The sequence below is a fragment of the Candoia aspera genome, chromosome 6, assembly GCF_035149785.1.
Source record: "Candoia aspera isolate rCanAsp1 chromosome 6, rCanAsp1.hap2, whole genome shotgun sequence".
NCBI lineage: Eukaryota > Metazoa > Chordata > Lepidosauria > Squamata > Boidae > Candoia > Candoia aspera.
Genome location: NC_086158.1, coordinates 52219231 through 52236862, shown reverse-complemented (window position 1 = coordinate 52236862; position 17632 = coordinate 52219231). Strand labels below are relative to the sequence as shown.

Here is a 17632-nt window from a genome sequence, read left to right as displayed (position 1 = left end):
CCTGATCTGGGATGAGAGAGGCTAAAGGGGGTATGGAGTTTTGGGCGACCCAATCTCTGAGCAAAAGTCATGTTGCGTGTTTTGTTCAAGAATGGAGGCAGAAAGCAGATCAGGCTTGGATAAATTATCTGCCCTGTAAATCCTCCCATCTGATTTCAAAATGGGCCAGAAGGGACTAGTAATGGAGCTGACTTGTTTATTTAGAACACCTTCCTTCTCTAAGTTGCTAATAATTTCTGTGATCCCTCTTTCAGCAGTCTTTGGAAATGGGTATTTTATAGGAGGCCCAGTGATCTCTACCTGCCTGCTAACATTTTCCACATTGGCTGCGATGAGCTTGGTTAACTCTTGGAACCAAAGCCTCCTGGTCAGAAGATTTGTGCAATGAATATTTACTTAGAGACAGGACCATGCCCCACCACTCCTGGGGCTCACTGGTATAGGGATCCAGAATAGGCGTCAAACCAAAATCTGTTTTTTAGTAGCCAATCTTGCCCTAGGATTAGATCCTCAATACAAGGGGAGTCCCAAATAGCTTTAAGTGGGACCTCAACCCCAGCTACTTTGATCCACAATTTGTAGCATGCTAAAATCTTCCACTCTCCATTGTAGGAGGTCACTAGCAGAGATGAAATCTGCTTACTACCTAAAGGAAAACATTTAATAACAGAAGTTTCAGCTCCAGGGTCTACTTGCTTAGGACCATTGCAGGTTAAAACAGAAAGGTAATTCCTCATGCCTTTAGGTCTTCCACATTTTTCGATACTGCCAGTCAAGACCCATGTGTTTACCTACCACAGCACCGGGAGCAGCCCTAGAAATTAACTGGGGGGATGGAGGTCTGAGATTGTAATTTCATCAGGATCTGTGACTGCAGTTTCTTCTCCCCCCTTCACAGGGAGGATTGAAACTTTCTTTAAAGCTCTGTTAATTGTTTCAGAGGAGTGAGAAAGGCTGGTTCTTTCTCCTTAACTTGCCCCTCATTTTCCTCTTCTGATTCATATGTTCCTTGCTGATTTCTTTGTAACTGCTTCACCTGCTCCTTCAAGCTCCTAGTAGAAGCCCCATCCCACTTCTCAATGCTTTCTCCTAAATCTCTCAGTTTTTGTCACATTTGCACATGCTCATCTCCATTCCCCATTCTCTGCCCCTGGTTGCTCCACAAGTTCCTATTTCTGTTGTCTCCCTGTGTTCTTTCCCACCTACCTTGTATTACCCTTCCCCACATTCTTTACCTTACTTTCCTCCCCAACACTTCCAACAGCTTTCCTCGCTTCTCACAGATCTGCTTCTAAAGTGGGTAAGTCTAATTGATAATCTACATCCACCTGCCCAATCCAAGATCTCTCAGGGTGCTGCAGCCCATCCAGCACTCCTTTTAAAGACTGATTGCAGTCATTATTAGTCACTGATTATATGTTTGTTTCCAAAGATTGTGGTGTCCAGAGGTGTCTAAGCATTGTTTGCAGTTTATTCTAATGAGTTAATGATTCTTCTACAGGGAATAAAGCTTCATAGTAGTGAAATAACGAAAAGTACAGAATGTGAGGAATGAAACACAATTATCCTTTTTACAAAGCTATCAGTTAAGTATTTGTTAGTCAGGAGGAGAACAGATTTTGGTCTAGGCATTGACTCAGAACAGACTGACGGAGAAAAGATTGGAACAAAAGGAGGATGTATGAGCGTAGTAAGTAAATCATGGGAAAGTGTAGGAGAGAATTTATGGAAAGAAAATTCTAATTTTACTTATTAATGACAATTCCACAATTAACCATCCATCAAAATCAAATAAGACAACTAAAACTAAATATATATTTATTACAATGTTATCAAAAACTACAAACACATAAAACCTGAATTTACAAGTTACTAATACAGGAATTATATTTACTTATTTACTTTTTGTTTTTAAATCAAGCTAACCCAATGACAACAGAATATATAGCCCAGATTAGTCTTTCTCAAATTTTTGACCCTGGAGGAACCCTTGAAATATTTTTTCAGGCCTCGGGGAACCCATGGACATTCAGGCTCAAATGTAGGCCAGAGGTTACAAAATGACTATATTTCTTTCATGTGTAGGCCTGTATATATGCACTAACAGTGTTCTTAAACTAAAAATAAAGAATGGAATTTACCTCTTTAATGCAAAGTTGCCCAAATTTGAAATATTTTTTTTAATAAATTGTGATCTCCAGGGAACCCCAAGGGACCTCTTGCAGAACCCTAGGGTTCCATGGAACCCTGGTTGAGAAACTCTGGTTCAGATCTTCAGTAACAAATGAATGCATGCATGCATGCATACATACATATTCATTCAGAGACACCAACAGCAGAAACTGAACAGTACTGGAAGAACGTATGGGAGAAAAGTAGCTGGATAGTGTAGTGGTTAGAATGCTGCCTTTGCAGCAGGAGATTGGGGTTCAAATCCAGACAGTACCTACCATAGCAGTAGGGGTCCACCCCCTAATGCTTCACCTGCCTACCTCAAATATGAGAGTGACATGAACTAAGAGAGTCATGCCGGCTCGGACGTCGCCTGGATTAACAAGGTCCATGTCAGATGTTGGGGAACCAGGACAATCTGATGATAAGTGGGCGACTGGAACAAACCATACATGGATGAGACAAGAGAACCTGGAATTGATGGAATGCTACTACAACAGTAGACCTAATGAGAGAGGATATATGAAATGCATGAGGGAACTATGGATGGACAGAAGACCTGCATCCACGTTAACTGATAAACATCTAATTAGCAAACACTTCAACATAGTGAAGAGGAAGCTACTCTCACAACTTGAGATAGCCCAAGTACACATTATATCCCAGACACAAGAAGACCCAGAAGAACAACTGGAGGTCCAGTCAACACCTGAAGCTGGAATGTTGCTGCCACCCCTCCATTACAGAGCACAGCAGCTGATATGAGGCAAAAGATCATGGATAAACTAGCTAGTCAAGTCTTGAGACCAATTACCAAGGCTCAGTGGAGAAGTACCATCAGATAGTATGCTAGAAGATGCCAATAGAGCCCTCATGACGATCTCTACTACCACTATAACTCAAACCAATGAACTAGTATACGCTACAGCTGCTGTAATCCTGGAGATGCTTGGCTACATGATCAAGAAGAACAGTAGTAAATACTCCCCCTAGAAAATCAGGTTGGAGGCTAAGATCAGGGCAACTCAGAGAGAAGTTAGTCAGCGGGTGGAACTACAGAAGGCTGTGGAGATTAAGGATAAGACTTGGCTACTGAAAAAATACAAGGGCCTGACTCAATCTGAAGCCCTAGAGACTGCTAAACAAAGGCTCACAGCACTGACTATCAGGCCAAGGAGATAAACTAGAGAAGAAGAGGCCAAGAAGATAAATGCCCTGTTCACCAAAAAACCATCCAAGGTTTTTTGGTGAACCATCCCAACTGCAGTGCAACAACACAGTAACAGCAGAGCCACCAACAGCAGAAACTGAACAGTACTGGAAGAACATATGGGAGAAAGAGAAGACACATAACACCAGTGCAAAGTGGCTGCAGGACCTGAGAGCAGACCACAGAACTCTCCCAGAGCAGGAACCAGTCACCATCATAGTAGCAGACATCCAACAGCGGGTCAACAACATGAAGAGCTGGACAGCACCTGGCCTGGACCTGATCCACACCTACTGGCTAAAGAAACTAACAGCAGTGCATGAACACCTAGCAGCACAGATGAACCAGCTGTTAGCAGCAGGCTCTCACCCAGGCTGGCTAACACAAGGTAGGACGGTGCTGATCATGAAAGACCCCAACAAGGGAACAACACCAGCCAACTACCAGCCAACAATTTACCTTCCCACAACATGGAAATTAGGCATCATAGCTGCCAAGATGCAGGACCATATAGGCCAGTACATGAGGACAGCTCAGAAGGGCATTGGGAACAACACCAGAGGCTCAGAACATCAGTTGCTCATAGATAGAGCAACCACCCAAGACTCAAGGTCTAGACAAACCAATCTGAGCACAGCCTGGACTGACTATAGGAAAGCCTATGACTCAATGCCACATACATGAATCTGTGAATGCCTGGCACTATACAAAGTCAACAGGACACTCAGGACCTTCCTCAAGAATTCAATGGGACTGTGGAAGACAACACTGGAAGTCAACTCAAGGCAGCTTGCACAAGTGGCCATCAAGTGTAGCATATACCAAGGTGATGCACTGTCCCTGCTGCTGTTCTGCAGAGGCTTGAACCCTTCAGCCAGATTATCACAAGAAGTGGATATGGATACAAGTTCAAGAGTGGAGCTACCATCAACCACTTCCCCTATATGGATGACATCAAGCTTTATTCTAAGAGTGAACAAGACATCGACTCACTGATCCACCTGACATGGATCTACAGTGAGGACATTGGGATGTCATTCAGACTGGAGAAGTGTGGCCGGATGGTAGTAAAGAGAGGGAAGGTAACTAATACTGATGGGGCAGGCCACATAGCAGACAAACAGACCAGCTACAAGTACCTTGGTATCCCACAGACACATGGGAACCATGAGGAGGAGGCAAGGAAGACAGCAACATCCAAGTACCACCAAAGGATAAGACAGGTCCGAAAGAGCCAGCTCAATGGGAAGAACAAGATCCATGCCATCAACATATATGCCCTGCCAGTCATCAGATACCCTGCTGGTATAGTGAGCTGGCCAAAGGAGGATATGGAGGCTGCTGCTGTGAAGACCTGGAAACTCCTCACAACGTACAGAGGCTTCCACCCCAAGTCCAACACCCAGAGACTGTATACCAAGTGGAAAGAGGGAGGGTGGGGTCTGGTGAGTGTCCAAGCCACTATCCTGGATGGGACCCAGAGCATCCAGGAGTACATCAGTAAGATGGCACCTAAAGATGAGCTATTGAGAGAATGCCTGAGGCAGCAGCAGACATGGAAGGAAAATCAAGCAGAGGAAGTGCCATGGCAAGACAAGACCCTGCATGGGATGTACCATCGACAGATAGCTGAGGTGGATGACCTTGGGAAATCCTACCAGTGGCTGGAAAGGGCTGGTCTAAAAGATAGCACTGAGGCACTGATCATAGTAGCACAAGAACAGGCACTAAGCACCAGATCCATAGAAGCAGGGGTCTACCACACTAGACAGCACCCGAGGTGCACACTGTGCAGAGAGGCCTCAGAGACAATCCTACACATAATGGCAGGGTGTAAAATACAGGCAGGAACAGCATACACTGAACGGCCCAACCAAGTAGCTGTCATTGTGTATAGGGACATCTGCACAATGTATGGCCTAGACCCTTCCAAGTCCAGATGGGAGATTTCACAGAAGGTTACAGAAAGTTGTGGAGAATGATAGGGCTAAGATCCTGTGGGACTTCCAGATCCAGACAGACAGGCAGGTACTGTCAATCAACCAGACATAATGGTAGTAGACAAGGACCAGAAGACAACAGTGGTGATAGATGTAGCAGTGCCAAGTGACAGCAACTTCAGGAAGAAGGAGTATGAGAAGCTGGAGAAGTATCAGGGCCTGAAGGAAGAACTAGAGAGGATTTGGAAAGTGAAGGCCAAAGTGGTTCCAGTGGTGGTAGGGGCACTTGGGGCTGTGACCCCCAAGCTGGGAGAGTGGCTCCAAGAGATCCCAGGAACATCAGAGCTCTCTGTCTAGAAGAGTGCAGTGCTAGGAACAGCTAAGGTACCGCGCAGAATCCTCAAACTCCCAGGCCTCTGGTAGAGGACCCGAGGTTGAGGAAGACACATACCACCCATAGGGGTGAGAAGGGAATTTTTTATACACATACACACACACCCAAATTCCAATTCCTAGAAACAAATCCAATCCAAATCCAAATACTCACAAATAAAACAGTGCATCCCCAAAACACTTCTTTTCATGAGCCACACTGTGTGTTATCCAAAGTATCAAACTAACTCATGTTGGGTTGTGACTGATTCTCTAGCCTTAGGCTGCCATCATATTATTATTCATCAAACTGTGTTTATTTCCACCCCTGTGGTAATCGTATAGGACTTAACATCCCAAAGTATCCAGTAAGACTCCACCATAACGTGTCTTTTGACTCAATAGTTTGGTTTGGTTCTACATTTTGGATTATTCTTAAATTTATCTGCTAAGATATATTCTGTCTTTTATATTAGTATATATATGTATATATAAGAAATATAGTAGTGTATTTGAGACCCACATATCTGTGATTGTATGAACATAATTATTAAGCTTCCCTCAAAAAGGGAACATAATCTTGGGTGGGTGGCGTAGTGTTGTGCTGGTTCCTTCCTCCAGGGCCGGTCCCAGTCGGTGTTAATAGGGGAGGAGAGATTGGCCCCACGGCCCCTTCTCTGTTGGGTGCTGCAGGGATCAGTACTCTCCCCTCTCCTTTTTAACATCTACATGAAACCACTGGGTGAGATCATCCATCTCCATGGGATGAGGTATCATCAATATGCTGATGATACTCAACAATACATCTCCACCCTGGGTGAAGTAAGTGATGCTGTGACTGCCCTTTCCAGGTGCCTGGGGGCTGTTGGGGTCTGGATGGGGAACAACAGGCTTCAGCTGAACCCTGGTAAGACGGAGTGGCTGTGCGTTAACAGCCCCTCGGCTCCTAGGAATTTGCCATCTGTGGTTCTGGATGGGGTTGCACTGCCCCAGACAGATCCGGTGCATATCTCGGGGGTCTTCTTGGACTCACGACTCCTGCTCAACGAGCAGGTGGCAGTCGTGGCCAAAGGGCCTTTGCGCAACTTCATGTTGTGCACCAGTTATGCCCCTTCCTGGAGCGAGAGGCCCTTCGAACGGTCACTCACACCCTGGTCATCTCCCATATAGACTTCTGTAATGTGCTCTACATGGGGCTACCCTTGAAGAGTATCTGGAAGCTACAGCTGGCCCAAAATGCAGCCACGCAGGCAGTTTTTGGTGCCTCAAGATCAGCAAATATTACTCCCTTGGTCCACAAGCTGCATTGGGTGCCAGTTTGCTTCCGGGTCCAATTCAAGGTGTTGGTTATCACCTTTAAAGTCCTACATGGCATGGGTCCAGGTTACCTAAGGGTCCAGGTTACCTACCTCATCCCTGTTACATCAACCTGTCCCACCTGGTCATGCAAAGAGGGCATGCTACGGACCCCGTCTGCAAGAGAATTCCATCTGGTGGGGTCCAGGAGGCAGGCCTTCTCTGCAGCAGCTCCCGCCCTTTGGAACATCCTTCCCCCAGAAGTGAGGTTGCTCTCCTCTCTTCTGGACTTCAGGAAATGGCTGAAGACCTGGTTTTGTCACCATGCCTGGAGTGGGGAGAGGAAGAGCCACTCTTAGGGTTGGTTGGTTCCCTAGTCCTGCTGGAACTGGTCCTGTCCCCTTTGGGTGGAATTAGATCTGCCATCACTTGGATTTTATTATATTTTATAATTTATTGATATTATTCTCATTTTATTGAATTTTTTACTATTTTATTGTGAACCGCCCAGGGTCCCCTGAGTGGGGAAGATGGGCGGTAATAAAAATATGACAAATAAATAAATACAGAAATAAATCTTAATTTAGGATTAGAGACTGAGGTTGGCAGGAGGCTCAGCCTAGAATTGCTTGGAATATGAAAAAAAAAATAAAAAAGAGGGATGCTATCTGAAATGTTCATAAGATGATCAAGATAGCTTTGAAGAAATTCCATTCAGAATCCAGAATGCTGCTTCCAATATCTTTATGAATCTGAAATACTAAATATTCCTATCTTGGAATGAACCTCCATTGAACAAAGTGAATGTTGAATCCCTGGTGCTCTCTGAGCTTGGTTGTTTGTTTGCAGATGTTTCATTACCCAGCTAGGTAACATCATCAATGCTAGTGAGTGTGGAGTTTGCTCCCCGTTTATATACAATAGCTTGCCCTGCCAGTGTTGGTGGGGGTGTGGTTTTCTCCTTGGTAATTCCTTAATTAGGACATTGTATTCTGCTTGATTGTTTTTCTGGTGTTAATTCCTGCTTATCTGGGCGTAGGCTGCTGGAGCAGATGTGTTCTGGCCTTTTTGCTTTCTTCTTAGCTTTTTTACTGTCTCTTTTCAATTGTATGTAAATTTGGTTTGTCTCTATGTGTCTGTTGATGGCTGCTTTGTCTGAGTGCCAAGCTTCCAGGAATTCCCTAGTGCTTTTGAATTTAGCTTGGTCTACGATGCTCACAGTTTCCCAGTTAAAACTATGGCTGAGTCAATCCATGTGTTGTGAGATTAAGGAGTTTTCATTGTGTCTTCTGACTGCTAGTTGGTGTTCATGGATGCACTCTGCTAGTTTTCTGCTTGTCTGTCCTACATAGTGGCTGTCCTTAAACTGTATGTTGTAGATGACTCCTGTTTTTTCTTCTTGGGCTACTTGGTCTTTTGGTTTACTTGATATGTTTTAGGGGGCTTTAGTTGCTTTGTGTGCTATGCTGATGCCATGTGGTTGTAATAGTCTGTTGGTTGTTTCTGAGATGTTTTTGTTGTATGGTAGTGTTATCCTTCTCATAGCTTGTGTTGGCTGTGCTGTAGTAGGTTGAGTGGTCAGGCACTTTTTGATAAAGTTGCATGGGTACCTATTTTGTTGGAAGCTGTTGTATAGTAGGTCTGTTTCCTTTTTCCTTTTTCTGGTGTTCCGGGTTGCTGCAGTACATTTGTACTCATCTGAATAATGTTCGTACACAACTCCTCTTGTGGGAGGTTGTGTTGTTACATTGGTAATGGAGAACTTGGTTAGTTTGGGTTGTTTTTCGATAGACTTGCTTTCTAGTTTGCCATAATTTTCTCAGCTGATGAGGATATCCAGGAAGGGTAGTGTGTTGTTATTTTCTTTTTCCTTTGTGAATTTTATTCTTTTGAAGATGTTATTGATTATCATTACCTAGTTGGGTAATGAAATGTCTACAAGCAAACAACCAAGCTCAGAGATCACCAAGGACTCCACAGTTCAATCCTGAGCTACAGATATTCTCTTCTATTGAAAGTGGACGAACTTTTCAAGAAGTAATTATATAGTGATAAGATGCTAAGCTATAATGTGGAATATCAATGAAGATGGAGATGTTTTCACTGTCTCCTATCCCTGCAAAATTTTAGATTTGGCTTCAATGTACATTTAAAACCACATGCCTAGAAAATCTGACAAGGATTGGGAAAAGCTTCAGTCTTTTCACAGCCACTGAGTCGCTGCACCTGACTTCCATGAATAGCAGGGCCTATAGTACACACACACACACACACAGAGAGAGAGAGAGAGAGAGAGAAAGAGAAGTATATAATGTATAAGCTGGTTTCAACCTGTCACAAAATGAAAATCAAAATACGCCTTGCAAAGACCAGATGCTTGGATGTAATGCAACTGCTCTGGGTGTGCTCCACTCCCCTGTTCAGATTTTAACAGTAATTTTCATCCTCTGCTGCTCCAGTTGATGGTAGGCACCACGTTGTGCCTACAGGTAGACGGTAATTTGTCGCTATCATCAGTGCTCTGTGTGCAACAGAAAGGAGCAACAAAATCATTAGATTGCAGTAATGCCTTTATAATGAGATGCAGAGGAGCTGTTGGTGACATTTCCTAGCAGCATATTTGTGTGTTTGTGTGTGCTTTTACACAGCCATTGAGATATAGACATAATTTATGTCCTAGCACATATACCTGGTTTCATGGTGGGAACAAGTCCATGTACTTTAAAACCAGATCTATATATAAAACCAGATCTATATAAAGTGGAGCAGGTGAGTACTGAGAGTTGGCAAAAAGGTAGCATAAGTGACAGATGTGGATTTTTTTCCCTCCACCTATCTGTACCTTTCCTCTCTATGACCTAATTCTCCACACATTTCTTCTACCCAGATAGCTTCAAAATTTAAGCAAAAAGTGAAATCAGAAGTGGGGAAACAGATGGAGTGCAGAAAAGCTCAGAGTAGGAAGAAAATCCAGTAGAAAATGTAATGCAGCCCTTCTGCTCTTAAAATTAAACTGTTCTATATGATTGGAATTGATTGGTATCTAAAGACAGATTTGTTGCTCTTACATATAGGTTGAAAGCAAAAGATTGAGCTATGAATTGAGATAACTCACTTCAGTCTAGTTCTGTTGCAAATAAAATCACAAGGAAACATGAAGGGAGACAAGGTGCACTGTCTGTCAAATGCTTTTTTCCCCCTGATATCTGCTATAGGGAGATAGCAAAATTGACTTATCCTAAAGGGATGGTTGAAGAGCTTACTGAAGTGCTTTGAATAAGCTTCCTGGATTATGGATATAAATGTTCTGAATATTTTAAGCACTCAATAGAAAGGCAGTACTAATACTAGTAGTAAAAGAATAACATAGTAAAAGAGCCACAATGTAGCAAATGAGAATATTTATGCATGGACAGAAGCACTACTAATGTCAGAAGAATAATTACAGGTAATGAGGAAGATCCCTACATCCCAACCTGGGTCAGAATATAATATATATAACTCCATGCACAATGTTAAGCCTTGATATATGTAGTATGCTCTGGTGTAGGCAGCTCTGTTAATCCATCATCATGTGCTTTCTAATTCTTTCCATAAGTCTGGGAACTAACCCTGCTTTTGCCTGCCTATCAATGGTACTGGTTATCAGCAAGGAGTACTCATTGGGATGCTCCTTGTTTCTCTCATAATGGTGCTACAACTATGTTCCAAGTACCATAGATGTTGAGAAATGTAATTTTCTCAGGGTAACTGAATTCTTCCTCCAGTCCCATACATCAAAATTCCTCTGTAGGGATAAAAGGCATGGGGTGGAGAGATTATAGGTAGAATGGAAGAGGGAGGTGAAGTCTTTTTGTGCCCATGACTTTCATATGTGTAAGTTTGGATTTAGTTCCTGGAAAGCAGATATCCAAGACCTCACAAAACAAATAAGGTAACTATATTTTGGTCAATTTTGCAGTTTTTAATACTGCTCTGCCTACATTGAAGACTTGAAAAAAAATGGTACTGCAGTTATGGTTGCAAAACTCTAGGTCAACTAAAGAGGAAAAATTGTTAGCAAATGGAAGAATTCATATTTCCATAATTTTGACTTGGAATAATGCTCCAAACCAAAACTTTATTAAGTTTTAAGCAAAGATAAAAGCTACAGAAAAACAAAAAAGCTACAAAGAAAAAAGAAAAAAGCTAGAAAAGTGTAGAAACACAAGAGAAAAATTTTCAAAATTACAAAAAGAGGTGACTTCCAAATTTTAACAGCAAGGATATAGAACAATTTTCCATAATCAGTCCCTTACTCTATATTAAACCAAAATCACATTGTTTCTATAAATCATTCCATTGGCACATTATAAAAATCACTAAATACAGTTGGTCCCTCCCCTTATATTAAAAGAAAAAAAAAACTTCCTAATCAGCTCCCCCCCAAGATAACATTTATTTAATTATTTCCTTCCTACTACTTTTCTATACATTCCTGTCTACTATAATAAAGATCAAACTAAAAAACATATAAATTGTCTGCCATTGTACTTGATAATACAATTTTAATAATCTTAATCATATTAAACCCAAAACCAGACATTTATTATTATTTTATTATACCTTAATAATCTTAATCCAAATTGTTAAAGATAAATGATGTCAGCCAAACCTTAAAAGCAATCCAGATAAATATTCTTTAACTCTTACCCCACTTCAAAATAAACCAGAGCATTTACATATCCCCACAATGCACACAGAGCTTTTTCTTTCAAAAATCAAACAGCCCAACTGCCCCCCTCAAAAACTCTGACTTCTCTTCAGGAGAACTCCCATACACAATCACCCCTTCTTTTCCATGGTGTTCCACCAGAAGATCAATTTCACTTGTGGCTTGCAACTCACTCTCTCCCTTTAATTTCTTCAACTCGACTATCCGATCTTCATCCAGCATTTCAACAGAAATCCCATTCTCACTCTTAAGAGACATTTCTGTCGCTGTTAAATTCCTCAGTTTCCTCCACAGCATCCCCAACCAGATGACATATTTTAGACCTCATATTTCCCACAATGTCCTGAATGCCTTGCATAAAAACCTGGTAGGAATCAGAAGGAATCTGTTTAAAATCTTGTTGGAAGTCAGAGAAAGTCTGTTTAAAGTCCTCTACGTCTCAAGCAGTGGATTATGGTGCCCCCTAGGAGCTTAACCAGTGAAAGTCAAAGATATGAAAGAATTCCAAAATGTGTTTACATAAGTGAAAGTGAGATATGCAGACAGTTCCCCAGGGAAAGTAGAAGCAGAAAATTGAAAGTTCAAAACAGCCAGTTCAATGTGTAGGAAAATGCTAATATCTTCAAATTTAGTACAAAAATAGTAACAGGGAGACAATTATTTATTCTCAATCCTCCTTAATATTTGGATGGAAAACAAAGTCCAAAACTTAAAAAGATTAAAAAAAAATTGATCCCCAAAATAACGATAAGCACCAAGAGAACCCTCTTCTCCTTGCTGTAGAAAGCCTCTCTAAATTGGGTGATTTAGAAATGGGGTGGCCAGTCTTAATGTCCCTTTAAGACTACAGCGTGACTTGGAAATGATGATGTCCCAGCCTCCCAGCTGCTCTTACCAGTCGAACACAAATGCTGTTTGTGATCTTCTGGCTGCAAGCAGCCATCCAGAGGACAGATGGGGTGATTCCAGGTGCTTTCCTTTTTCCAGAAAAAACACTCCTGGGCTTCAGGAAAAACTTGCCTGAGCCCAAAAAAATTGCCACATTGTCAGTTCTGTCTGCTGAGCCCACAGGCACAGCTGTTCAGTCTGCCATGTCCCCGTCGGAAGTCAAGACATTACTGATATAAATAATAAATCATCATAAACTAAATTGGTGAGACTTGGTTTTAGAATTTAGTATAATTGGCTAAGAGTTATATAGAGTTTTGCAATTGCATGTCAAGAGAGGAAAATTAATGACAGCAAAGGAAAAGACTTGTCCAATGGAACTGACATATTCATTCACAAAAGTTTGGAATGAAGAAAATGACCTTGGTGCAAGCCGCATATAGTCACCAGGCAATCTTGGGCTAGTTATTCTCTCTCAGCACATTGTATCTCACTGGGTTGTTGTGGGGATAAAATGAGGAAAGACCACCTTCCTCTACTTACTTACTTACTTACAGTCTATGACCAATAAAACACAAATACATAATTTAAAATTTAGAGACACCAATAAAACATAGATATAAAATTTAAAATTCAGAACAGAAAACACCCAAAACAAAACAAAACAAAACAAAAAAGCTCTGAAACAATAATGAGAAAAGGGTATCACCTGGCTTCTGTAAGCCCTGGCTATTGCAAGAAACTTGGCAACCTTTATAGTGGTTGTCCAGGTTAGGTCTTGAAGAAGGAAGATTGTAGTTTCTTGATCAGAAAGGAGTCTAAAGTTTCTGATAATTGGTTTTATGAATGCCAGATGTCAAGATGTATGCCCAAATATGTGTATGTGCGCATGTAATAAGTGCATGTGTATGAGAGAGAAATCCATACGGTTTTATTTATATGAAGATTTATTGTAAATTTATCTCTGAAAATTATGTAATGGGCCATTTGCATATCATCAAAATGATTTTTCTTTCTCCCAAACTAGTGACTATGGATTTGAGCGCCACAGCAATGGCCAGTGTTTACCTGCTTTTTGGTATAACCCGTCATCTTTGTCAAAAGACTGCAGTCTTGGTCAGAGTTATCTCAATAGCACTGGGTAAGTAATCAAATTTGTAAAATACTATTTGTCAGGATTATCACCTATAATGGTGTTAACCCATTACCATATTATTCATCAGTTTGTGGTTTTCTTTATCTCTTGAGTGATACTATTTAAAAACAAAAAGCTGAGTTAGGATTATAAGAAAACTATAAAAAATATAATTATCCTTTATTGATGACAGTAATATCAGAAAACATTTCAAGTTCTCCAAAATGGTAGATTTAGTCTGTTTAGTCTGTCCCTCAACAAATAGGGAAGAGCCATTCAGATTTACCAGTGCTGTCTATTACCCTATAAATGTCTTATCACAACATTTGGCAGGTAGAAGTTTATACTGAGTTATAAAACTGAAATCTTGCTCCTTCATCACCTTTGTAAATTCATTTTGCCCAGTATAGTAGTGGCAAATGTTAGTAGCTACTATCTTGTGATAAAACGGCATTGTAAACATTTGCCAGTGCTGATATCCCTGTCAACTAGTGTGTTAATTCTGCTCAATATCAGAGCATAACACGTGGGTAAATCTCTGTACCAAGTCAATTTATACTGCTTCATGATTCACTGGTTTAAATATCTGACATGTGATGGCAATGGTCTAGAAAAGGGGGCTATCATTAGAAACAAGCAGCTTGTAGCTATTCTCTTCAGGGTTCTTTGCTGTTTTCACAGGTACAGAAAGGTCGTGTCTAATAACTGCACAGACGGTGTGCGTGAGCAGTACACAGCCAAGCCGCAGCAGTGTCCTGGCAAAGCCCCACGAGGACTTCGAGTAGTCACATCAGATGGCACACTGACATCAGAACAAGGGCATAATGTTACCTTCATGGTACAGCTGGAAGAGGTATGGTCTGTTTAACACATTCTCCATTGGGGTTTCTGAGTCAAAATCATTTAGAAGAAAATGAATGGGAGTGAACAGAATTAATTAACCAGTGTGATTTAACTTATTAGTGGCTTGACAAATTTGAGCTATACATCTGGTCTATCATCCTACTATAAGCAAGGCTTGATTCTTTCTTCAATAGCCTATCTTGTTTGCTGTTGTACCTCTGCCCTCGCTGACATTTTGAAGTAAGAATACCTGGGCTAATATTGCAAAACAAATGGCAAGGCTAACATGTACAGCATTTGAAAAACACGGGTTTTTAGAACATCTCATTTTGCAGTTAGTATGTGGTGTTTGACCACAGTCCAAAAATATCTGTCTAGATTAAAGTGGTGTTGGTGGGAATCTTTGTAACTTTGACTATTTCAGATAACCTTGTTTACTTTAACGCCACTGTAGGAAGATTAAGGGGAAAAAGAAAAAAAAAAAGCTTTCTTAAATGGAAGAAAGATCCTTTACAAGAAGATAGCCAAAGGCCTATTAATTAGATAGGTATATATGTATATGTATATTCATTCATTCCTATATATATAGATATATAGTTATATAGATATATATATGGAATATTCATCCAAAAAAATGATTTAGACAAATTTGTCAGTTTTAGGCTTGCTGAATATAAAGGAAAATCTGCAGTGCATGTCCCCCACCAAAATCCATGCTCTTCATTTTTGCAACTTGTCCAGTGGGTTTCCATTAGTTTCCCCAGTCTTACTCCTTAACCAGTATACTACACTGTCTCTCTTACACTATTTGATGGCATAAAGTCTATGGAAGACCCCAAGCTGCATCTGCAAATGTATTGAGGTAAAAGAATGTACTATGCTATAGCTGGAGCTATATGGGTGTGTATAGGGGGAAAAGATCCTGTTGTGCAACTGGAAGTCTTGTTTGTATAATAGATAAGCCATTTGAGAAAAAGTGGATTAGAAATAATATTATGGACAAGCAGCAAAAATGACTTTTAATGATGGTAGTTTTCAAGTAACAGTTTTTGAATGACCTGAGTTTCACTGAAAGGGACATACAGTTATATAGCTGGAATTATTTTGCATAGTAAAGATGAAGTTAAATGCATTTAGATTGTAATCCTGAATCCACTTTTCTGGAAATAAACCCCATTCAACTGCTGTGGAACTTAATTTTAATTAGACACATATACCTTTAATCGCTGCCAGAGATTAAAAACATCCATAACCTAGATTTAATAAAAAAAGTCTTCCACAACAAGAACATTCTATATTATTGCCATCAACACTGCATCTTCAGCATAGGTAAAAAAGTTAATATGCATACAGAGAACATAAGGCAAATCATGGAGAGTTCCACCCTGGAAGACAATCAAGGAGAAGCAACATCTGCCTGATACAAAGGCCAATTAAAACTTCATTTTAAACATCTGCAAAAATAAAGAGATAACAAGTCATTGCATAACTAAAGACTTCCAAGTGGAATGTAATACTTGGGACTCAATTTACAAAATTTGAGTTGCATCTCATTGTTTTAATACTTTGATTTACATATAGACCCTAGCACTAAAGAAAATCACACTTGCTGCCTCTTCAGTAAGATTGAAATTGACTATTTGAAGATATCATCCTCATTAAAATGATTAAAATTAGCAATATCATCTCTTAAGCAGCAAAATGCAGGGGATGTAATCAAGGTATAATGATGTTTGGTAAGCCTGTCAGGCTGTTATATCTGAATCCTATATGAAGAATCAGGGAAACTGGAAGAAGAATGCAGCTGAGTATCCATGATCATCAGGCAAACATGGAAAAAGGAGTCTTCAGTAGGACTATGCCGACAAATTTGTTAAACAAAAGCAGTAAAAATGGCAAACCAGCAGAAACTCATCTTACTTTCATGCCTGGAATAATAACTTCCCCATGAGTGGAAGAGGAGTATTCTCCTGCTCTTTCAAATTGATGGGCCATATTTTGGCATAGATTTTGAGAGAAATCAGTGTTTCAGTGTTCCATTGTTAAATAGGAACTTTTAATGGATACTGGACAACCTGTGACCCATTGGATCATCACTTCAGAGATACTTCCTTATCTAAACAGGGCAGGCAAAAAAACAGTGGTAGGAACGTGATTTCCAACTTCCTATTGGCTTCCCCATTGACTTTCCTTGTGGAAAACTGGCAAAGAGTATTGGAAATCTCCCTCCTTGCCTCCCCTTTCCTTCCCTCCCTTCTTTCCCCTCCCTCACTCCTGCACACCCTCTGACCCATGCCACACCCTCACACATCCTCCCTGACCCCCGCTGCACCCCTGTGTACAATCCCCGACCTGCACCCTCATGCATCCTCCCTGATTTGTGCTGCACCCTTGCATACCCTCCCTGACCCTCACCGCACATCTTGGGCACCCCCTCGCTCCCTCCCCCACCCAACAACAGCCACTTATCTGCCTGCTGGCCTTGGACTTGAAACCTCCTACTGGCTTGCCCACTAATTAAACTTGTGGAAAGGTGTCAGGGAGTGTTGTCAATCATGATTGAGTTTAGACTTCCTGCTGGCTTCCCCATTGACTTGTGGAAGCTGGCAGGGAGTGTTGGAAATCACTCCTCCGCCATCTCAGCTGACATCTGGAACTGCCTGCCACTTTGCTGGGGGAAGGGGGAACAAAGGAATGACCATGGGCAGGCAAAACATAGTGGGAGCATGAGCGACTTCTGACTTCCTGCTGGTTTCCCATTGACTTTCCTTGTGGGAAGCTGGCAGGGAGCATTGGAAATCATTCTTCTTCCTCCTCAGCTGTTCTGTGGAACTGCCTGCCACAGTAGGGGTGAAGGGGAACAAAGGAAGCCATGGACTATGAGGAAAACTGTACCCCTACTCCCAATACTGGTGTGTCCCCAAGGGCCCCCTCCCTCCAGGGAGGAAGAAGGCTCACCCATTGACTGCCAGCACCCCATAGCCAGCCCTACCTTGCCAGCAGGCATCCAAGTTGCTCCCTCGTCCCTCCCTTGCCACCCACCGCCATTAAGAGATTTCAGA

At 41.4% G+C, this 17632-nt stretch overlaps 1 protein-coding gene across 1 annotated transcript in view; it reads left to right on the top strand.

Annotated features, from left to right (window-relative positions):
- SORCS1 (sortilin related VPS10 domain containing receptor 1) overlaps window positions 1-17632 on the top strand; it is a 438448-nt gene that overhangs the window by 376776 nt on the left and 44040 nt on the right. Inside the window, exons 17-18 of the mRNA XM_063307130.1 lie at window positions 13620-13733; window positions 14409-14580. Coding sequence (XP_063163200.1) covers window positions 13620-13733; window positions 14409-14580 — 286 coding nt within the window. The remainder of the gene's footprint in view (window positions 1-13619; window positions 13734-14408; window positions 14581-17632) is intronic.